Genomic DNA, 23,972 nt, shown 5'->3' with positions numbered 1-23,972 from the left:
GGGCGTGATTCATTGGTTTGCTCCGCCAATTTGGGGACGGGCCCTTATGTATTTACACATAAATATTCTAGAAGAATCAAAGTATACAACAAGTGGTTCATGAAGCAGATTTGAAGCTTAATTTTTCCATCACTAGACCATATATCATCCCACGCACAACTTCTCAGCTCCATTCTTGGAGGACATGTTCATAGAGACAAAAATCCTATGGAGCTGCTTGATTGGCTGAGAGTTGACAAAAAACAACTGCAGAGCTGGAAGCTTTTCAGAAAGAAAAAAAACAATGCCACACTGACAGAAACAAATAGTTTTATTTTAAAAATATTTCACTGCTGATACAATACACTCATCATACTCATATTTGCATAAAGTATACTCTTAACATAATATTTATAGTTTGATACATAATTGTCCGGTGGGGAATGGGTAATCGACATGGGGAATACTTTATCGTAGTGTCTAGCGTTTAAAACACAGAAAAGAAACACTACAACAGACAAAGAGTGGACAACCTCATCAGCTGAGCTGAGCTGAGCTGACCGACCATCTGTCTTTTGGGTTCGGAACAATGTTATGAGTGCTGTCAAATTATAGACTTATAAGCACAAGCAATCATAAAGAAATAAAATAAATAACTGCCCGTATGGAGAGAACTAGCTTTAGTGGCCTGTTGCAAAACGTAATTTTTGAATTCATGTTTGGATAGTGGTGGAAAAAGTCTTGCTCTTTGCCGCAAATGGAACAACCATGCACAGTTGTACATTGATACTCTTGGAAGTATCTAAAAACTAAATGACTTATTTTGACTACAATTTGAACAGGATTTGGCTTGGCTTATTAAAATAGTGTCTGTCGTGTTCTTAAGCACGAGTTAAGTTTGACCTGCCAAAACATTATGACCGGGTGGAGCAATACTTTACGGTCACCAATACTACAGCTGGATGTAAAATTATGCCTTTATAAAAGGCATTTAAAAAAAAAAAAAAAAATATCTAAACTAAAGTGGCGTTCCTTAGTTCATCTTTATATGGCATTAAATACCTAGACAGCAAAAACACAGCACTAAATTTGATTATCGTACAATACGAGCCTTTAAAATACCTGTTTAGTATTAATTATGATAAGCTCAGTATTGTCTTTCATTACATTTAATTAAAACATATAATTACTTGGTAGTTTTACTATCTTATGCAAAAAAATGCCTCCATTTTGACTAGGGGTGCATGCCGTAAAATGTTTTAGAACACTTTTCCAAATACATACATATAACCTTTTGGATGTACTGAAGTGTTGTACTGTAAAGTCTCCATACGGGCAGGCGGCGACGCACGCTAACAACCCTAACCCCCCCCCCCCCCCCCCCCGACATCTCATTTCAAATCAAAGCTTTAAAGGACACGGCTTGTAGCAGCAGCCAGGTGACAAGGTCGTATCGAGATTTCATTATCACCAATGGAATCTCAAATGAAGTCGCGGACATCTTTCAAGATTTAATCATTAAATATTCAGTAGGTGTAATGTAAGTAATCCCCATTGCACTTTTCCTTTGCGGCTAAATGCACTTGGATCTTGGTTTTTATTATTTTCAACTCCCCTCAGTTAGTTGGTAAGTAATAAAGTGTTTCATTTAAAAAAATTGCCCTGACGCTTGTGTTATCAAGAGCGAAATGGAACAAATTCAAGAGTTTCTTTTTTTTACCCCGGCCGGGGGTGTACAAAGGGATATTAGGGCCACACTGAACACCACTGAGAATTAAAACTCAATGTTACAAGCATAAAGTTGTAATTTAACAAGTACAAAAATTGCAATCATCCAACACATTTGTAAAATTCTGCAAATACATTCTTACATGCATGAAGTCATAACGTGAACAAGTTGACAGTTTTGAGAATGTTTCAGTTCATGTGGGAATCCATATTGCCAATTGGTCCTTGACAAATAGACTTTTTTTTCCCCATCGACAATGACAATTTATAAAATTGATTTTTCTGCTTACAAAATGCATTCCGTAAATATTTAAGGTATATTTATTTACATTGTTTTTTTTATAGTCTTTGTTTTTTCTCCCAAAATATGACTTCATACGTGCAAGAGTACATATGGGCGTTCATATTCACAGCATTTCAACATTTTCTTTGAATAAGAGATTATACGTGTTTTTTTTTCTTCTGAAAAAATATGACTATACTTTCAAAAATAAAGTGATACTGTGAGGGAGATAAAGCCACAAAAAGTAGTAATGTTACGATTATGACTTTAGCTTTGTTCTCTATATTAAAACATTTTCATCACAAACATTTTATACTACTTGATTTTCCAAAAATAACTTGATACTTGAACATTCTTTTATCCCCCCTCCCCCAATAAAAGATACAAATTACTTGTATATTACAACTTTTCTTTTCAGCGTGGCCCTAACATGTTTGTTAAATGACGAATGCAGACTCCTAAAGAATCAAAACGTAACTGACTCAACAAGATTTCACCAACAGATATTAAATGACGGCAATTTAGTGACTGAGAACACAGGGCTTTTTATGTCTTGTGTTTTATGGTAATTACTTGCCAGGAAACCTTTGCTTGGACAAAGTGCACAGATGTCAAACTGAATGATGAGAAGCACTGCTTTTTTTTTTTTGTCTTTGGTCAGCACAGAGTCTGACGTAAGCCTTAAAACACATAAGGCTACTACTCTTGTCACATTCCAACGTTTTTGTTTGCTTGTGGAAGAGTTACAAGAGGGCCATGACTACTTCCTTTCCCCATCAGGAGTTCAGCTTCAAAAAGAGCACTAAGCAAGAGTTTTTGGATGGTTTTTGAATGAGCCATTCAAACTCAGACACACCTGGATGTCTTCCTCGGATATACACACCACTGGGGAAAAAAAAACGTGGAATTCTTGGGGTCGAGTGTCTTCTGAGCAATGATCCAGAGAGTTGTGACCGTTTTCTCGATGTCAACTTGAACGGGCACCAACACCAACAGGACTAACACCACCTGTGAGACTGGATCTGCTGAATGCTTCAAAGTTTGATGTTGGTCGGGGCTCGGCAGCTGACAGAGAAGCCCAGAGCCAGTGTTAGAAAGAAAACGGACTGTCAGCAGACCTAAATTAACCGCTCTATTTATACAAAGTTCAACTGTGGAGGTAACCGTCACTGCAAAAGTGCTCGTCTGTACATAGATCATGGAAATGCCTTCATTTGGCTTCATCTTGAGGCTCCGGGAATCCTCTTCTTCCGTTTAATTCTTCATTTCTGCTTCATTCTGAATGCCACGAATGACACTTTTGCAGAGAAGTTGGCAGGTACAGTGGATGAAACAGAATATAAAATGGAACAGGAAAGCGATTTCCTCTTGACTGAACTCTCTCTACCGGTGACTCTGGTGCTGAATGGGGGTGTACTCTTTCTTTTCTCTCTCTTCCGCTCTCTCTCTGCGAGATGCCCTTCAACGTCTTCACAAAGGCCAAGGCAGGTCGCTGAAGTCCACTGGGCCGCCTAGGCCAGCATCTGCCTCTAAAAGAGACATGATGACAGCCATGGCCGCCTCGTCGTTGCTGGGGCTGCTCGAGCCAGGCTCGTCCATGATGTCTATACTCAGGTGGGAGTTGTCGCCTGAATTGAAGGATTCAGAAGACAATTAGCACGAGCGTGAGCAGAAACAAGATCTTACAGTGTACCGCCACTATGCAATGATTTTGATTTGCTTTTAATGTGTTTAAAGCGTCTGGCAAGGGTAAACCTAAATAGAAATGGGGTGGGTTGGAATATATCCATCGCGATTGACTGAAATCTGTGACTATGAGACTCACTCATAATGGACTGGTTGGAGTAGGGGTAGCCGACAGAATCAGGACCAGGAAGGATCCCCGTGCTGGCCAGCTCAGGAGTCCCTCCGTTGTGAATCTATTCAAATGACAAGTATTAGAGACTGTACAAACACAACAGCTGAAATATGTGATGACATTTTTCTTTCCGTTAGCAAGTTGTTTTGATTCAACACAAATATAATAAGTCTGCTTTCATGAAGGACTACAGAAATTGGATACTACTAATTGCTGAAAGGCTGAAATAAACTGTGGTTTATTTTCCTTGATTTGGAAGCTGAAATGATACCTGGTATACCTTTACAAGACATGCTTTTTTTTGTTTTGGCATGGAGACTAATAGCTGATTAGAGGAGCATACATAATCTCATACATAAGGTCTGCATTAATGACTCCCTTTTAGTTCGCATGATTGGCCCATTATGGGTGTAAAGGGTATAATTATGTTCATGAGCTTTTTTCTATTTAATGTGTGTACTTTTCAAGATTTGATTTTCCAGTAGGTATCGCGCACGTGTGTGTGCTTGTGTTTGCTACCTTCTTTCCCCCAGGAGAGCAGGTGTCCGGCGGAGGAGTACTGGTGATATTCAACGGGCTCGAACCACAACTGGATGGGGAGGAGCCTCTGATCCTACAATCAAAACAGTGAATTATTTGTTGACAAGAATAGAATATTAAAAGGAATAAGAAAATAAGAAGGATCCCCTTGATTAATATAGAGATGATGTCCCAATAGGATCATGCTCTTACCTTTGGATCTCCATCACTTCCTCTGCAATCATTCTTCCAATTTTTCCAGCTCCTGCTCTTGTGCCACCGGGAATGCCAGGCACCGTCTGCAATGCCCGTCTTCCTCCACCTACTGGTCAGCGGCAACCCAGAAGAGCAAGGTTTTAACACAAGGCAGGGGTCGGTAATGCTGGACAGTGGCGACGCTCGCAGTTTATATTGTGCATTTGAAGCTTACCTTCTGAAGGGAGAACACTATCCATACTCTGTGGGGATGCAGCAGATTGAGTGTATTCTGATCCTTCTATCATAGGACACCTAGTGAGAGACAAATCATGTGAAAATGATCGGTTTCAAAACAAGACTTTCGGACATCTTGTATTTGTCCTCTGCCACTTACGACACAACGGTGTTAGTGGAGACTATGTATTCCACCTCCTTGGTCCAGGGGTTCATAAAGCTGAACCATCGGCTCCTCAGTGTGATGAATGAGCCATCTTTGATCTTGAATTTGTAACAGTTCGTGTTAATCTTCTCTCTCATCTGCAGCACTACAAGAATCAACAGAATAAGAAAATGAATCGATTTATGGGACTTCAGCTCTCTCGCTCTGTTATTTTAGTCTACGGTGCTACAGCCCAACAGACTTTTCTTTCACAATATGTTCGATAGCATAGTGTTATCATGATACCAACGTACCTTGTCTGTGGCACTCTGCCAGATGGCTGATGTCATCCTGGTGAAAATACTCGTAGAAGGACGTTCCCAGCAGCTCCTGGGGTAGGTAGGCTAGGATGGCTGTTGCTCTAACAACAAAAAACACAAAATGATTTAGACTTGTCAAAGGCACATCATCGTATTTGTGCACTCATACATTCAAACTGGTGGTCTATCTCTATCTCTCTTTGAGTTATGGACGCCCCAGAGCTAAATTTTAAAATTATCATTACAAAAACAAGACGTTTCCAGAAAATAGTGGGCAATAAGTAATGCAAAATCTTAATGGCAGCGAGCAGGGTTCCACATTTAACAGTCTCCTGGTGGCTGTGACTGTCAGACCAGCCGACCAGGACTGTACAAATTTAATAAAAAACACCACAGATTATGTTCTTGCTTTTAAAAAAATATTTAATATTGAGTATTGAGAATTTCACCCATTAAAATGAATAATTGTTGATCTTTTTACCGCATTACCACACTTTTTTTTTCATGTCAAGTTAAATCCTTCTGCGAGGAATGGATTGAGCAAGATATGGAGCCCAGAAAATGTCAAATATCGAATTTTTCAAATGATAAGTAGGACTTTTATTCCATAGTTTGGCAGGTCTTCTGACGTACACACAGGTGCACCAAAAGTATTTGTTCCCATTGAATTAATCTAAAAGTTTGAAAAAAAAATGTTGGCTTATAGTTGACAGCACAATCCCAAACACAACAGATTTTGTCAATACCAGGATCGTATCATAAATTTTTGATGGCAAAAATGACAATTCCATCATTACCAGTTACCAGCATCTGCAACAGCCGTTGGGAAAGTGGTGAGAAATAAACTATTCAAACTGCTAATGTTTGATCTGATGATTTGCGTTGCTCACCTCTGGTCAACGAAGACGAATTTGCCATCTATGGCATGCCGGGAAACGTACTCAGTGGGCTTCACTCTGATGTCTGCCAAGCTGGGCTGGGGGACAATATGCGGATGTAGTCGACCAATGGCGACCAGGCAGCTCAAGTTGCAGCCTTCGTTATCAGGCTCATTGTCTTCATCAAGACCCATCTTTGTAGGCGGCCAACTTTTTAGGTACCCAGTGCTATGGATCGTGCAGAAGCTCTTGCGATCAGCTGTGATGACAATACAACAGGGAAATGTAAGAATATATGCATACCAAAATAAATGATCAATTATGTCCTATCCTATATTTCACATTTTACGGGTTGTGCTTTAGCATAGGAGCATTCGGTCTGGTTTAGTATGATGTGGATGTGTGTCATTCTGAGTCAGCGCTTAGAATTGAAGCGGCTTTAAATGGAACAGGAGAACTGAACCACCCACTCAGTCGCTCTATTTGTCAATGGATGCTACAGCTGATTGTTTACTTTCAAACTTAGCTGTAGAAGATGTGTGGGACATCATGCACACTGTGATCATGATGCCGCTGATCCACTGGCAAAAGTAAACATTTAAGTAGGCCAACTTCCTTTGTTGTATAATGTATAATGCTAAGTGCTCATTGAAGTGTGAGTCCTGGTTATAACAAGGATGTGTGTGGCCTTTTAAAGAGGGGCAAAAAGAACAAGAGTTTTTATGACGTGGCAGCTAAAACTGGTGTACAAAGTTTATAAAGATAATGATGAGAAGGGGGGGGGGGGGGGGGGGGGAGGCCAAGAAATAAACAAAAGTAATTCATTCCAGGATAGGATGCTTAAGTATATAGAATTGTTGCAAACCTTTTTTCTTTGAGCAGGTTGAGGGAAAGTCCTTGTCCTCTACTTTGACAGATGGCCTGTTGCACTTCATCCTACAGAAAAATGACCGTCTAGCACCAGAACAAAGTCTGGATGGTCCAGGTGTGATGTCTGTCTTGACTGGAAGACCAGCTGCAAATTTACATACACACAAAAATCAACATTATACTACCTCAAAAATGAAAAAAAGAAATCCTAAAAAATGATTTGAAAAACACTGTTGTAATTTCTCAAAGCAAAAGGCAGCACAAGGGAAGTGGAACTTTGAAAGACCTTGGAGTGCTGCAAGCTTCACTTTCCCTTTTGCGTAAGTCGAAACACTGGTTCTGGTGGTGTTTTTGGTCTCCTGTCTCTTCTGGTGCATGTCTTATCGTAACTTAATGGAATAACTGACTTCATCCACACGCCTTTTTTTTAAAGTCTAAATCCATGAGTGATGCAATAAATAAAACAAGAACCTAACTACCCCCTCTGTATGAAGTGGATATTAATGAAACGGCGGGTTTTCTCGGGTCCTTCTGCAATGAAGCATCACTTTGATTGATTTCAAACAAGCCAACTTAAATGTAGCCTACCTTATTATTTCCACTCATTGTCTAAAAACATCCAGGCATTAAGTAGAGGAGACAATTAAAGGGACATTAAGCGAGCTCAACACTGGCACTTATGTAATAGGACGATTAAAAAATTAAAAAAGACCTTGGGGTCCAGAATTTGGAAATTGTGTTAATTCTGAAAGCTTGTTAAATACAAAGTCTTGGAAAGGGAAAAAAATTCAGAGCCAAGCAAAGGGTGTACAATGTAGTGAGCATTTCGAGATTGGCTTACTTTTAGCATCAATGAGCCTTTCACGAGGGGCTGTATCGGAAGAAGACAGCTGTTCTTTGACTTTAGCGATGTCCTTAGGATGTAAGTAGTCAAAGAGACTCTGACCTATGAGGTCATTCTGGAAAAAGAAAGCAACACAGAAACTTAGTCACTCATTACTCACGCACGGACGCACCCACACGCACACACACAATCCATACCTGGCTGTAGTTAAGAATCTTGTAAACTGATTCCGAAACAAAAAGAATCTTTCCCCGATCACATCCAACCACAAATAGGAAACCATCAGCAGCCTGCCGTATGCAAAAGATAATACATAAAAACAAATATTTAAATTCTGGAAACAGTTCAACATACAAACAAGCACACCAACAACATCCCCACCCCCCGAAGAAAACATTTTCCTTGGTTTAAGGATCATTATTTTCTCTAGCGTAAATCAACAAATTACACCCTAATGTGGGCTACTGATTGCAGCCTCTTTCGGCTCTTGTATGTTTCTGAGGATTTCTCCCTTCAGGAGGTAAAATGCATGGCCTATTGGGTTAAGGGCCGGTGATAGACTTGGCCAGACATTTCTTCTCCATGGAGAAGTTTTTTGTTGTGTTTTGGGTCAATAATTGGCCCTTTCTGGTAAAGGGCTCAAATGTGATTTGGATACTTGCTAAACACATGATGGACAGTGAGCCCTAAAAAAATGGATTTGAGGAAGAATCCGATCGGAATCAGATATTCCTGCAGTCTGAACGCTTCCATGTAGTCCTTGGTGCTAACTCAACCTGTAGCAACCATGTTTATTTCCTGTTAACATAGCAAAAAGGTATGCTGGAGTTAGTGTAGTTGCTTTCTTGTCTTCCTCCCTGCTTCCTATGCACGCAAGTGCTCACATCCCTTACTCAGCAGAAAAAAAAAAGGGGGGGGGGGCTGGTCTCTCATCATTGAATCCAATTGTTTATCATATTGTACCTTGACATTTTAAAACACTGGTTAACAATCAAACCGGCAACTGCCCCATGCCCTGCGTCAACTCACCCTTAGTATCAAATGTTTCAGCTCATCATCTGAAAGGAAGGAAGGCTTGTAGTTGGCCTCTGTGTATGGATTTGCTGCTCCTGCATGAAAGAGTAAAGTACAGTCACTAAAAACCAGGACTATTTTAAAAACATTTCTATTGAATATCCTTTCCAGATCTGGCCAAATAATTCTATAACTGATGGAGTCCATTCTAACCTCTGAGTGTCTTCATGTGCTGAACAGCCATGCGAAGAACTGTGAGCTTGTCCAGTTTACGAGACATGGCATTACATGTGGGCACCAGTGACGCCAGCTCATCGATGAAGCTGTTCATCTTGTCCCTTCGACGCTTCTCAATCTGGCTGTGAGCCTCTCTGTGAAGAAGCATAGAGGAAATGTTAACATTAACACGTGCCTGAAATTCATCTGCATAAATTGGCGACATTTCGCACACACTCTCACTTGAATTACAGCAACAATTGATGAATCCATAATGGATTATCACATAGATAATTCATTGTTTAGAATGTATTTATTCATTTAAAATAGTGCAAATCCTCAAAATTTCAGCAAATTGTGCATCAAATGTGTGTGTCATTACTAGAATTGCAAATTGTCTTCGCTTTTAACAATATCTTTTTCTTTAAATATTTGACCAGTTTTTACTCGTCTGATTTGAAAACGAGTTATTTGTCAGTTTGTTTTGTAGCTTTTACTGGATAGAATATGAGGTGCTCATACATTTATTTGGGTTGACAGTCATAATGGCCCTCCGAAAGAAACTGACAACAATGCGGCCCGCGAAGAATATTAGTTTGACACCCCTGGTGTAGAGGGTATTTCGTTATTATAATATTTAATCAGCTTAAAACTTTTTTCAGGGAATCAGATTCTATTGATGTTTGCAATTATTTTAATTGTGTACACTAATCAATCGCTGGAAAAATAATTTTGACAGGTCTGTGATTTCAACACGACCATAATCACCTGATCAATCTAAATTTCAGCTTCTGATTAATGACTTTCTTCACAAACACATGATCAGGCAAAATTTTTGTGAATCGAAAAAGATTCACAACTGCATGGGGAAAAATAAAAAAAGTTATATACCTGGCATTCTTTATTCGGCCTGGTTGGTCACTGAAAGGAGAAAAATTTTTACAATTAAAAAAAAAAAGATCAGATGAATATTTTTCAAGGGGTGATCTTTGGTGAAATTACAATCTAACACAATCTACTTAAACTGTTTTTCTGTTGAAAAAGATACGTAATAGTGACACCTTACCTTCCCAGTTTATCTTTGTCTGGGTCCATGTCACTAATGAGGAAAAAGAGACAATACTGGTTTCAAGAACATTCAAAGAAATGCAACAGTGCGGTGAAGCTTGGAACAATCATTTTCAGTACAGTAAGTATACCAGTAAATAAAAAATATACAACAGCTAATAACATATGTGATGTTTTGTGATTGTTGAACTTACTCAAATGAGAAGCCATCGATTCTGTAATAAAACACATTGATTGGTCAGTTGTCGTGTATTAATGTCAATAGACTTTCAATTTTCATCACACTATGGCACTAAGTAAGCAATCTTGATCTGCTTGTCAAAATCTGATCTTTGCACCTCATTACACATGGACTAGCAAATGAAAATCAAATGCTGGGCCGCTGTTCTTTTCGTTCACTTCTAAAAACCCGCAATTGTCCGTAAGTGACGAAAATGAGTGCATTGCATTTGTTACACACGTTGTAGTCATTGATCCAGCAAATTTGTGATTCGCTTACTATGTCTGTCCTCTTAAGGGATCTGTAGCAGAAAGATGGCTGCGACCTGAGGCGTGACTCATACAATATAATTAGACCTATGTTTCGATCTTTAAAAAAATGTACGTTGATGTGATAGACAAAAAAAAAATCATATTACTGAAATCGATAATGGGTTTTGAAAATGATTGAACATTGACAAATCAAAGCCGTATACGCACTGTACCTATAAGCATACTTTTGTATTTTTCCTTCTTTACTTACTGATATTCTGTGGTACTGCCCTTTCTTTTCCGAGTGTAGTCCATGCCAGGAGTGCTGATAGAGCTCGAGATGAGGTCGGTAGAGCTGGGAGACATGAAGTCAGTCATTGTAGAGGAGATGTCCATCCTTTGGTCTGCCATCAGGTCATCTGTCAGAAAAGAGAACAATTGCTCTTTCTTTTTCTTTTCTTTGTATTAAACTGCCTAACCTGTTTCAATCTCTACTCATCAATGAATCAACCTTTACGTAACCTCGACTTTTTAAAACCATGGTAAACCATCAAACCGGCCCAAGCCTGGAATGGAATAACTGATAAATACTAAAACGAAGAGCATTTTCACTGTAAATTTAGTTTGTTGTTATTTATTCATGAATACAAAATGTTTCATTTATTCCGTTTTTCTTTTGACCTGTTTATGAAGTTTTTTTATTTATTTTAAATTTCATTTAAAATTTGATTTATGTATGTCAGGTTATTACCACAGATGTTCATCACAGCCTCTGTGTTAAAATCATCTCCTTCCATCCACTCTCGATCCCGCAACTGCAAGCATAAAAAACAAAACAAAAAAAAAAACGTCTGACTGTCAGAATGTTCTACATTAGTGTTGGAATGGTTCATGAGTCCGTGCAAAGATTTAAAATAAATTAATACGGTAATCATTTTAAATAACTGTGATTTCAATCGTCAAAATTGTAATTATTTCTTCCCTAATTGCCCAGCCTTACACATATAATATACAATACAAACACAATTAAGAACATGAGTTACTAAGCCACTTGATTACCTTGATAAGAACCAGGAAGAGGCCTCCTTGACTAGATGAGTCGTATCCAGTACAGAGCAGTGCAGTCGGCTTTAATCTCGTGTGGTCTCTGGTACGAAGGTGATGTGCTCTGATCCTTAGGTACAAGGTGAAGCTCGTGTAACTCTGGAAAGAGATGAAAAAATCAGTGACAGAAATCAAAACTACAAAATAAACCCTTCTAATTTCAGAATAACAATGCTGGATCAACAGTTTTAAGTTCAAGATACTCAAAGTTCCATACAAGTAAAAGTCCTGTTCCACCCGCGTGTGTTTATCCACGTTTTGGCTAGTTTTTCTTTATTTTATTTTATGGCTTCGTTTTCCGTAGTCTATTCTTAGCCTAAAACACTTGAACCATAATGCAGTTGGAGAAACGGTGCAATTTAGCAGTAACATTTTGTCATCTTCCAAAGATCAACCAAGCATTAGTGGAATCAAAGCAAAGGTGTAGACAACTTCACTGCAGTGAGCATTGTCCATTTTTATTATTGTCCATAAAAGTTGTTTAACTAAACAACAATTGTGTAATAACATCAAAACTGCTATTAACATTGTGCGCCTCTCATGTTGCTAAATGCGACCAAAATATTATACAAAGCTCTTAATTATTAATGATTACATATTAAGACTTAATATGATACAGTGTAGCTTTTACACCACAGCCAACTATTTCCATACATTTTTTTTTTTGCAAATGTCAGGAAAGCTATAATATGAAACCAAACATTGCGTTTGTTGTTACAATAATCTTGTAAAATTCTGTTCAGATGTCAGTAATTTTTTTTAAGTGGTTTTACCTGACAGTGCACATTTCCGGGAATCTTTTAATCCAGTTCCACCCTTAATGCATACTTCTGACAAGGGTGGTTCAAACAACACCAATATATAATCTATAATTTAAAAACCAAATTAGAATGTCAACAAGGCAATTTTGGACCATATTCTTGCTATGTATTGTGACCACAAACTTGAATGTGACCCAAATTAAACTGAGTTCTGATCACAAAAAAGATCTCTGGCAGTTCACGTGACAACAATACAATAGTGTGATTACTAAAGTTTAGCTTGTGCGCTACAAGCAGCACAAAGCTTTTTGCAGTTGAGATTTTTGCGACCATTCAACTGACACAACAGAGCTCTATTTTCTTAAAACAATTAGTTGGAAAAAAATTATATATTGTATAAAACAAAACGGAAGGCTTTCTTCTCCATGAACTGGCTAAATGTCGTTATAAATAATGCATGACAAGGACTGTGATTATTAATTACCAGGTAATGCGTAGGAGCCAAAACGGACAAAATTCTCATCATACATGCTTCAAATGCAGGAATACCAAATTAACACTAAAACGTCAGCCTGGGAAGATCTTAAATCAATCAAGAGTCCCCTTCGAAGACCATACAGCACTAAACACCGAGTGTGGTTTCATCTTAAACACATAATTGATCATCATCAAATGTAAACATCTGCAGAACACATAATTGATCATCATCAAATGTAAACATCTGCAGAGAGAAGCGCCCCTTGATGTCGTCATTTTTTTCACAGCCAGTGCAAGTCTGTCACGATTTCCATGACTAAATGAGCCTGTTGTATCGAGGCATTTCGGGGATAAGGGTGGGCTGCTAAACACCTCGCCTGCATTACACAAATAGTACATGAAGGATTTTTTCAAGTTTTCGAAACAGAGAAGATGCTGTCGAAGAAAACGTGCACTAGTTGCTCACTACGGCCTGTTTACACAGCTAGCCTCTTAGCTTTAGGTAGCATTGTTGGTCACCTGGTCGTTAGCACTGGACAGGCGGGGGTTTAAATTACGGCGCTTTCATCAAAGATTCCGTTTGTCATCAATATGGGTAATTCCCATTGATTTCGCTACTCTTAACATGTAGTCCAATTGACCAGTATTGGTATTAGACTGTTAGCCGCGGACCGCTGTCAAGAATTGGCCAGGGAGCTAATGTCCCTCCTTCCCAACGCTGGGAAAACAACGACGACATACATCATGGATGAACCCCGGAGAAGCAGAAAAGTCTCCGATGTACAACGGAGAAAGTACGCATGCTGGTTTTCATGTAATACTTACACTTGGTCCGCTAGGATTTTATTATCCATTGAAGGCCACTAGGTAACGTGTTGTAGAAAGTCCAAGAACTGTGACATAAACGATTTTCAATCGGTGACCTAGTTTCTCTTCACCGTCATGCCTGTCGGACCACTAACCTAGTTTTCCAACCAATGGGAGTAGTGCTATTTGCCATTGGTTCATCCCTGGCCAATCAGAAAGAGCCTTACGATGGCGAAAGGATGACGGGGATACAGTCGGCCAATTAAAGCCTTCAGTCAAACGGAATGCAGAGGCAACTTGCGTGCGAGAGCGCGGCTTGTGGCCACCAAGAGTCGCTCACCGGGACTTCGACAACCAGCTCGGTGAGCGGAAGTATATCGAAGCTGCTTGTAATTTTCAAAATAAACGTTTGGTCGTCTCTTAAACATCCATCCATCCATTTTCTATACAGCTTGTCCCCACGGGGGGTCGCGGGCGTCCTGGAGCCTATGTCAGCAGTCATCTGGCAGTAGTCGGGGGACACCCTGGTCTCCGAAACAGCAAAATATATTTAAATATAGATGTATATTTTAAGGCATGGGTGGTTTTAAGGAAATTAATAAATCGAAGGAATTAATTAATTATCTTATTTTAATTTATTGATGTACAGTCAAATCTCTACATACGATGTTAATTCGTTCCGGGACCTACTTCATATGTTGGATCAAATAGTTATCCACCCATCCATTATCTACACTGTATTTTTTCAAGCCCAAATGTCGCCCAGTTTTTTATTGACCCCAAATATGATTTCACCGTCATTCTGTGTAATAAAGTGATACCATGAATTTGTTCGATCAGAGTTGGAAAATAAAAATAAAAACTCATGTGCTATGAGTTGCCAGTGACTACCACTAGATGACAGTGTTGAGTCGGATAAATCCACGAGTTGTTTTTGTCATTATACTTGGTTAAGTTTATACTGTTTGTCGTATCGGAATTTCCACAATATTATTGAAAGACACTACTATAAACACTACAATACATCATCTCTACATCTGTCCGTGCCACGTATGGTACGACATAGTTGTGTCCCTGGGCAAGACACTTGACACCTTGCGTCAGGGGCGACGGATGACAAATAAATTGGCTAATTTCTTTTGCATTTACAGAAAAGTTCATTCATGTATACTGTCCCTGCAAAACAAAAAAAATTAGATACATCCCACATGAGTGATTGTGAATTTGTTATAGCGGCGATTATCAAGCACTTACAATGACGCATATTACGTGTTAATAACCAAAAACAACATTGGCGTATTAAATAGTGTCTGGTCTTAACAAAAGACTTTTGAGGATAATTCTGCAGTAAACTTGATTTGTTTTCATTAGCTTTGTTTTTCAATGTAATGTAAGTCATTAACGTTTTAAATTTAGTAGAATTTTCTATTGTATCTCGAACAGTATGAGAAGTGACGACCTCGTTACTTCCGAGGCGTTCATGAATGCATCATGGCTGTCACATGGCAAGTGGAATTGATGGAGCTTGCGCTTCAGTTGAGCGACGACACGGCAGCCAAGTGTACTGTACTCTTCCGCTCACCTTGCGTGCGACACCCTGTTGTGTCACTTTAGGAATGTTTGTGTTTCTGCCTGGGCGCGATCATTTCATCGGGAGGAGTCTCCAAAAGAACATATTTAAGGATTTAATCCGAGAACCTCGAGGTGACGCCTATGTAAGTAAAACGAAGTCACGTTTGCCTTATGTTGACTATTATAAGATAATGCGAAGCTGACGTAGGATTCAATAAAAGTTTTCGAGAGCGTGGTAAAAACAAAATAAACCCCGTGAACACATTGAAAATGCCTGGTGTTGAAAAGGGGTAGGTAATAGCAGATAATACCGCATGATCAGGAATTATTTTAAAATTTTAGGAGTCATTATTAGTAATTAGGAGTAATTACATATATATATATATATATATATATATATATATATATATATATATATATATATATATATATATATATATATATATATTCCACTTAATGTCTTGTGTCTCAGTCATTGCAACTCCTAGAATACAGTTTTTTTTAACTATTATAACAAAGGTTGAGCCCAGTTTGCTCTTTTATGCACTGTCAGCTTTGCAGAATGAAAATGATGTGTTGTTGCACTGACACACACACGCACACACACACGCACGCACACACACACGCACGCTCGCACGCACGCACGCTCGCACGCACGCACGCACGCTCGCACGCCCCCCCCCCACGCACACATATATTGTATATAATGTATTTATATTTTGTGTCTCAGTCATTGCAACTCCTAGAATAGTTTTTTTTTTAAACTTTATTACAACAAAGGTTTAGCCCTGTTTGTTCTTTCATGCACTGTCAGCTTTGCAAAATGAAGTGTTGTTGCACTGACACATGCTGTGTAACTAACTGCCCATCATCAGTTTCTGACATGCAAGACAAAGTCTATAAGTTTTGGGGGGATAATAAGAGGTAGTGCAGATAAAAACTAATGAGTGGCTCTCTTTAGCTGAAGATCTAACATCTAACACCAGGGATGCATACACACAACAACACAGGGGGCTTGAGAGGACATCTCCTCTGTAGCAAAGCTCATTTAAATGTGAACAAGTTGAAAGGAATCACTGGCCCAAAGGGAATGGCATCAGTACTTAAAAACAGCGTATGATAAAATGGCTGTTAACATGGAGCGGTGCAAGATAAAAGCTTAAAGGTTCTTCGGTAAAACAGTTATACAACGTGTTTTGTTTCTAATCAAAGAAATCCATTTGATAGTCTTTTTGTATTTTGCTAGACAGTATCAGACGCTTTGTCTGTCATCCTAATTTACATCTCCTCACGCAATTATGTGTTTTAAACAAAAAGAAATCGACTGCCGTCTGTTGGGAGCTGAGGTGGTGAAGAAGAATGAAAAAGATAGATGTAGGCGAGAAAGAGGGAATCTGGTTGTTGCACCTGTGAAAACAAAGTCGTGCTGCTAATCTGCAAGAATTAATCCTCTGCTTACTGCAGGGATGGAGGGTAAAAAGTGAAAGAGAGAAAGAAAGAAGCACAAAATGAAATGACTGCAGTTCTTGCTGTTATCTGCTCTGCTGTCAACAGAGGGAAAAGTGCGAAGGAAATGTGAGAATGGATCCTCAAGGATGAAAAAAAGGTTGAAAGTGCAAGACAGGAAAAAGATACAAATATATTACCCACTCACCTCTGTTCTTTTAATGCTCAAACTGAAAAAACATATATTAGTCATAAACGACTTGACTTTGGCTACAGGAGAACACAATCCATTACTGCATGCTGGGTGACCTCCATTATGTTCCGAGTGGATCATGGAATTAAAAAGCAATAGAAATGGAAAGTGTCCCCAGGCGGTGATGGAACGTAACAATGTTTTTGGAATGTGGGTGGAAACCGGAGCATCACGAGAAAACCCACACAGGCACGGGGAGAACATGCAAACGCCACACAGGAAGGCTGGATCCAGACTCGAACACTGCACCTCTGAACTGTCAGGTGGACGTGCTAACCAGTGCACCACCGTGCCACCCTAGAAATCTCAAAAGTGCTACAGAAAATTTAAAAAGGTTTCAAATTAAGTTAAGTAGTTAAGAAACCAAAACGTTGCAGCAGACAGTTGGTTAAAATGAATGATGGTTAAAACCTAATGATTTGAGAAAGAAAAGTTTTAGATGCTTTTTGAATGCCTCCAAACTTTGAGTACCCTTCGGGGACTCCGGTAGTGAGTGCCAGATTTGTGGGCCACTGACTGGAAGGCCCTGTCTCCCATGGTGATGAGCTTAGTCCTGGGCTGGCGGAAGGAGTGGCTACTGGGACAGGAGGCTTCTTGTGGATGCGCGTGGGTTGGGAAGCTCGACAAGTATTCTTTTCACCAACTCACAATGTTCATGTTTGCAAAACTTCATCTCCACTATACAGCATTGATGGTGCACTGCTTAACCCTCCTTAGATGCCAAATGGTGGACTATAATTTATTTCAATGAGGGCTGCAAGTATGGATCGGAGAAAAAAAATTGAAGGTGTTGGCAATGGTTTTTCATTATTAGCTGTGTCTGCCACATCGACGAGTTATTCTGCTCTGTCACCTCTAGCAGTCAAAACTACTTAAGAAGAAGGGTGCAAAATGCTACATGAGTTCATACTTATGTTTAATCAACCAACAGTTGTGGAACAATCGCTGTTGAGAAGCCAAGCAGTCAAAGATCCCCGTCCGGGCATTGGTGTGGCCCAAGCTGGTAGCTTAGCCTAAAATTTGATTCTTGTATGTTATCAAAAGTTAAGCATACTCTCCCAAAAAGTGAAACCAAAACATGGGACTTCATCACTCCAGCAAATAAGCCTCGTTTGTGACGTAGAAGAAGTAGAAGTAGAAAGAACACCTCAATGACAAATATAGTTTTGGTCATTCTATTTGTGATGTGAAATATTCATATAGTTTCCTCTCAAATTTGGTGCACTCATATATACAGGGTGTAAAGCCTTTTTTTTTAATATTAGTGCCCACTTTGAAGATTGGGAACTTATGAGAACTAATAGTCCCCGTTCAGAGGTAGTACATTTAATAAATAGCTTCCACAGATTTGTCCAGAGACATTTGCAATTGTAATAAATGGATGGATGGATGGATTAATTTATCCCCATTTCACAAAGATTAGCCTCTCCACGTCTGATTTATAAGAGATCGAGGAAACGAGCATCTTTCATGATCGACTCAGATTTACAAAATCAATTTGATTCGATTCACAATTCACTTTGATTTTTCAATTCGGTTAAGAATTTCAAGCAGTACTATTTTTTCTTTCATATGGATGACATTCTCAGAAGAAGCAATCCTGCAGCTAGTCGAAACATATTTGGTGCAATAAAATGATGAATATTTAGAATAAGAATTGAACCCAACGCAGTTACAATAAGTTATTGAGCATGACCTGATCGTAACACCAATCATTTATATCGATTCCAACCACAGAACAAGCTGTGTAAATGTGGCAAAACACAGTAAACTCATGACAGTACTCAAAGCTAATGACACATTGACACATGACACAACTTCCTTCTCTGTGACTGGAACATTACCCTGTCACCTGATCTTTGTGACGTTGTCTACTTGCTGTGGAGCAGGTTATGTGTGTAACCATAGTCTCATGTAGCCTCGGTACCTCGGCCTAAATAGTACAACAAATACATTTGAAAATATGCAGAGGATGATGTATGTATAGTTTTATTACCATGTTTGCATTTACTTGTGGAACATACAACTTTTTTTTATGGAATTGTGCAGTGTTTTTTCCCACCAGTTGACTTTGATGGAGTCATGGAATGTGATGCTTCTTTTGGATGGCATCATATCAAAATGAAAGCTATTCCAACAAAGGTACTCTGGGGTGCTCTAGCTCCACTCTCTCTCTCTCGCTCATCCTCTTACCCCTTACCCTCTCTTAACCTTGTAATATATATAAAATTTCAGTATCTGCGATGCTGTCCCTGTTTTTAACACAACCTCGTTACAGCCAAAATACGTGTTGTTCCTGATCTTTAGAAAAAACACGGGTCACATTCTGAGGAAGTTTGACATCTCAACAAGTGAAATAGTGCAAAATGGTCATGTGGCCTCAACCCCAAAGCATGTTTGAAGATCCCATGAAGTTTACAATTCATTTAGAAAACTTATTAATTGCAAACACATTTAAGAGGTGTCATTTTGAGTAAATACTTAAGGGCAAGATTTGAAAGTCTTGGAGAACTACACCCTCTCTTTTTTTGTAGAACGTCAACCATGTTTGGCTAGTCAAACATCTACAGCGATGTCAGTGATTTGCAAATAGAAACCAATCACCTTTGGAATTTCAGTTCTACCAAAACCTTCTTCACCAAGGGCGATTTGTGAGTCTCACTATGCATGTGAACCTCTGAGATGGACAGGAACGTATTACCACTAAATATTCACAGCTAAACATCCACACAAAAGGAGTATATGTGTGAGGCATTTCTCCTCATTTGACGTAGCCTGTTTGGATTAGTGTCACCAGCTAGAGGCCAAACCTAAGCCTCGGGCGCTAAACACAAACTGTGTGTGCATGTGTATGTGCGTAGTGAGGCCAACAGGAGACACCAGATTCTTCACCAATTAACATCATCAGGACACCACCTCTGACATTTAGGATTTGTATGTTCTCTGTCATATCCTTGAGCACCAAATCATCTTCTCTGAGCGGCGAAGGTTGGTGAGGATTTGTACACGGCACGAATGTTGATTTTTCGTCAGCATTTCTAAGGTCGTATAAGGTCACAGACATACAAACATTCAAATTATCAATGAAAATTACATTGTGTGAGGGACAGATAGACCGTAGCCAAGTGTTAAGACTAAATAGTCTACTAAAATGGCCAAAGCTTCATTTGAAGGATGTGGTTGGACCAGAGCTACAAACTAATTTTTTTTATCAACCCTTTCCAACTTTAAAGAGACTATTGCAAAGCACAACTGGTTTAACTTTCCCAACTGCACATCTATGGTAAAGTAAGCTTCGTTAGCCAATTCATTCTAGCATATAACTGCCAGTTAGAACCTATTTTAATCACTCCACCAGTGGTAACAGACACATGGTTATTGGCTATTGTACTTTGTCGATTCATGAAACCAGGGGTGTCAAACTCGTTTTTTTCGCGGGCCGCATTGTAGTCCTAGCTTCTTTCGGAGGGCCATTATGACTGTCAACCCAAATAAATGTATGAGCACCTCATATTCTATACAGTAAAAGCTACAAAACAAACTGACAAATAACTCTTTTTCAAATCAGACGAATAAGAACTGGTCAAATATTTAGAAAAAATATATTATTAAAAGTGAAGACAATTTGCAATTCTAGTAATGACACACGAATTTGATGCACATTTTGTCTTTGCGGGCCACATAAAATGATGTGACGGGCCGTATCCGGCCCCCGGGCTTTGAGTTTGACACCCGTGCGTTAAACAATGGTAACAAAACATGCACATTTTCACACCTGCCATTTGTCAAACCCATGTTGAGTGACTCATTGTTTTGCCTGTTAACAGCCTGCCAACTCTGCACCCTCATTCGCAGGCACTGTCATCTCTCAACAGGCCAAGTCGCACTAATAGAATACAACCAAATAAGTTCGAAGTGCGTGTACTTTATTAAAAGGTACACTACGGTGCCACAGACATGTTGCAAGCCTACCACCAATTTCCTCAACAGCGGTTCAAACAAAATAGCACCACAAACAACTTCTCGTTTTCCTTCATGCGACATCGTAAGTGTTTTGTTTTTGTTATACAAGCTGTAGTCACTGAGCCAGCAAATTTGTGATTGGGTAATTTGTCTCCTTCCGATGTAGCAGAAAGTGTGTGAGAACATTTCACTAGTGTGTGTAGAAGGATTTCAGTTGTGTGCGTGAGGACACATTTCAATTGTGTATATTAAAGCATTTCACTTGTGTGTGAGGTTTTTACTATGGTGTGTGAATGTGTTTTTTATATATATATAAATATATGTGTGTGTGAATGGTAATTCTGAATTATGTACCTAATGGCCCCTCATACACATCAGATTGTTATAAGCCAGGGAGTCATGTATCAACCCTTACTCATTTGTTTTGTCGCAAGAAGCAAACTAAGGCATGAGTGTGTAAAATTCTTGATTTAATTTTAAAAAGTATTACACACACACACCTCACTGTGTGGTCATCTTTTGTGGCATTGGTGTTGGTCAAGTCTACATAAATTGTGCCCTCGCTCTTGCGTTTCAGTAAAAATATGATGGTCTTATAGTGCACCATGAGCAACCCTTCAGAAATTAGTTCCATTAGTGAACTTGAAGAAAAAATATGATGGGATCACAGTTGTAATGGCAGCATGTTACTGTACAGTACATTGACTTTGTGCAGATTGGCAGTGTGAGCTGTCACAGTGTCTTGTCGCTAATGTTGATGAGCATTAGGATGATCTGTAGGGGGCATGATTTCCCCAAAGCAAGATTACATCACATCCTCCCCCTTGCGTCCTTCATGATGATGTCTTTCTAAATTGGCATGACAGTATGACATGATGGGAGCCTTAAAGGAGGAGAAGAGAAAAATGTCAGTCCAAAGTCAGAGTGAAGGAAAACAGCATCATAGTGTATTCAAGCAAAGCCAATGTAGAATAATTCAACCATTATGATTAAGGAAAATATTATTTACTTTTTAAACGGTATTGGTTGACACAGGGCTATTCTTCAAGTCAAGCAGGCATGATCTGGCTCTTTGATGAGTGAAATAAATAGACAACAACCTCATTACAGTGTATACATTTTTTTTTTTCTTAATTGAATAACTTTTTTAATGTCCTTTCGACAGATGCATATCTGAGGTCAAATGCTACCCACCATTACAATGGAAACTGAGGCTAGTCACATGCTCGAGGCAGCTCTGGAGCAGATGGATGACATAATTGCAGGTATGGATGGAACAACCTAATATTCCCATGAACGGTTTATCTAATCAGTTTAAGCTATTCCAGTTTTACCCCAGTACTGAATGTTTTTCTCCTCTTATTCTCTACCCCATACACCTCCAGGTTCGAAAGCAACAGCTTTGGAGCTCACTAATGGCGCGTATGACCTTGGTTCTGTCGTGAGCCACACCCCTCTGCGGGTTCTTCAGTTAGCTGTAGACCTCAAACTTGCTTTGGAGCTCCAACCAAACCAGGAAGAGAGAGAGCGCCTCAGAGCACAATTGCCTACAGATACAGCGGAAGCTCTCAAAGACTGGCTCCAGAGTGGAGATGTGAGTACGTCGCGTACGTCCTTGAATGTCAAATCCTGCTCAACTGTCATTTTTCATATGTCAGGGCAGTGGCCTGCAGAGGGCAGGCCAACGAGGCAGCCACGGCAGTTCTTTTAAAACCTCACCAAAAAAAAAGAAAAAATTCAATCATATTAACTTCTGAATTGTGAGAAATGAAATCCAGAAAAGACATTTCTTTGAAATATTAATAATTAAAAAAAAATTTGCGGTTTAACCCCTATTCCACAAGACCAATATTAATCTCAATGCCTTGTTTGGAATAGAGGGAAGCACGTCCAACAAATAACAAAGAGAATGTTTGGGTTGACTTCTTTTTTTAAAGCAATAATGTACTTTTTCAAGGTAAGTTTGGCAATACTTGTCTGGATGTCTCTTTCAATAAGAGTAGTTTTGTCCAATTTCACATGGGAAGACAACTTGTTTAGTGACACGTAGTTTACCGTACATAAGTTAATATGGATAGTTTTCATGGAGGTCAACTGTTTTTTAAACGTAAAATAGCCACAAGCTATTTCATAGCTGTTCATTCATCATGTTGCTTTTGCTTTACCTACATGTTATTGGTACTTTTACATACGTTTACTTGTCGTTAGTAAATTTCAGTTGGGGATAAGAGTTACTAGTCGAGTAACAAGCCGTGCAAATTATCCAGTTATCAATCATTTAGTGTTTTCACAGTCCAAAGTCTGTCAGTTGCAGTCCGGTTAGACAGGGTCAGCTGGATGGTCAGAGGGAGGTGAGGAATTTTGCTATTGTGCAACAGAAAGGCTATTTATTTCCAGCACCATGTATTCTTTTTGTTCCTGGTCAATCTGCTATTTTTTTTTTCATAAGTGACTCTATATGTCAAATGTTTAGTAAATTGGCCTTACAGATCTGAGGTTGGGGGTTCAAATCCAGGCTCATGCCTTTCTGTGTGGAGTTTGCATATTCTCCCTGTGCTTGTGTGGGTTGTCTTTGGGTAATCCAGCTTCCTCCCTCAATAAAAAAAAACCCCAAATATGCATGTTGTCTTCATTGACGACTTCTGATGATTTGAATCAGAATGTGTGTTGCATTGGGAATGCATCTAAAACAGGCTGGACTTGCTGACCCCTGATCTAGAAAGTTTCTTCTGAACTTGGCCTTCTCAATTGTTGGTGCCATGTTACGTCATGCACCACATGAACCATTCTTGGCGCGTTGAGCTTGACTAAGCGGGTACTTGAGGCAGAAAAATGAATGGTTCAAGCATTATTTTGAACCGAGGTATGCACATTATTGGAAGACTTGTTTAGGCCCTAAATATCAAAGATAACAATAAGAAAAAAATAACAGAGGGTTAGCTTCGATGAATACTTTAGCCTTTG

General features: G+C 39.2%; 2 protein-coding genes across 8 annotated transcripts in view; one reads left to right on the top strand and one right to left on the bottom strand.

The window, feature by feature from the left end:
* Window positions 1-292: 292 nt before the first annotated feature.
* On the bottom strand, window positions 293-13,955 carry bmal1a (basic helix-loop-helix ARNT like 1a). Of its 2 annotated transcripts, XM_061283303.1 has the most exons (20): window positions 13,793-13,955; window positions 11,685-11,828; window positions 11,377-11,440; window positions 10,897-11,044; window positions 10,349-10,369; window positions 10,153-10,185; window positions 9,978-10,007; window positions 9,084-9,241; window positions 8,886-8,965; window positions 8,054-8,146; window positions 7,854-7,971; window positions 7,008-7,157; window positions 6,155-6,401; window positions 5,259-5,365; window positions 4,960-5,110; window positions 4,798-4,877; window positions 4,581-4,692; window positions 4,368-4,461; window positions 3,816-3,909; window positions 293-3,618 (listed from the first exon to the last, which is right to left on the bottom strand). In XM_061283303.1, exons 3-20 carry the CDS (start codon window positions 11,420-11,422, stop codon window positions 3,461-3,463), a joined length of 1,920 nt encoding a protein of 639 aa, XP_061139287.1. In that variant the 5' UTR covers window positions 11,423-11,440; window positions 11,685-11,828; window positions 13,793-13,955; the 3' UTR covers window positions 293-3,460. The 2 variants fall into 2 exon arrangements, with proteins under 2 accessions (XP_061139287.1, XP_061139288.1); XM_061283304.1 differs by lacking the exon at window positions 11,377-11,440.
* Window positions 13,956-15,275: 1,320 nt separating this feature from the next.
* ppfibp2b (PPFIA binding protein 2b) overlaps window positions 15,276-23,972 on the top strand; it is a 37,290-nt gene continuing 28,593 nt past the window's right edge. For 3 of the 6 annotated variants that reach the window (XM_061282424.1, XM_061282423.1, XM_061282421.1), the window contains exons 1-3: window positions 15,277-15,489; window positions 22,174-22,273; window positions 22,394-22,602. In XM_061282424.1, the coding sequence (XP_061138408.1) occupies window positions 22,192-22,273; window positions 22,394-22,602 (291 nt within the window). In that variant the 5' untranslated portion in view covers window positions 15,277-15,489; window positions 22,174-22,191. Of the gene's footprint in view, window positions 15,490-20,748; window positions 21,091-22,173; window positions 22,274-22,393; window positions 22,603-23,972 lie in introns of those variants that run through there. The other 3 variants (XM_061282422.1, XM_061282419.1, XM_061282420.1) reach the window with 2 other exon arrangements.

The sequence above is a fragment of the Syngnathus typhle genome, linkage group LG7 (genome assembly GCF_033458585.1).
Source record: "Syngnathus typhle isolate RoL2023-S1 ecotype Sweden linkage group LG7, RoL_Styp_1.0, whole genome shotgun sequence".
Lineage (NCBI taxonomy): Eukaryota > Metazoa > Chordata > Actinopteri > Syngnathiformes > Syngnathidae > Syngnathus > Syngnathus typhle.
Note: the sequence above shows the minus strand (reverse complement) of the source record. Positions and strands in the feature narration are given on the sequence as shown.

Bases quoted from the DNA above. Each gene is read 5' to 3' on its own strand.
- bmal1a (XM_061283303.1), bottom strand. From the start codon at position 11,422: ATGGAAGGAGATGATTTTAACACAGAGGCTGTGATGAACATCTGTG. The intron at 7,158-7,853 runs GTAAGCCAATCT...GTAAATTTGCAG, and splicing joins AAGGCTCATTGATGCTAAAA to CTGGTCTTCCAGTCAAGACA. The intron at 3,910-4,367 runs GTAGCAAACACA...TCATTTGAATAG, and splicing joins GCTCTCCTGGGGGAAAGAAG to ATTCACAACGGAGGGACTCC.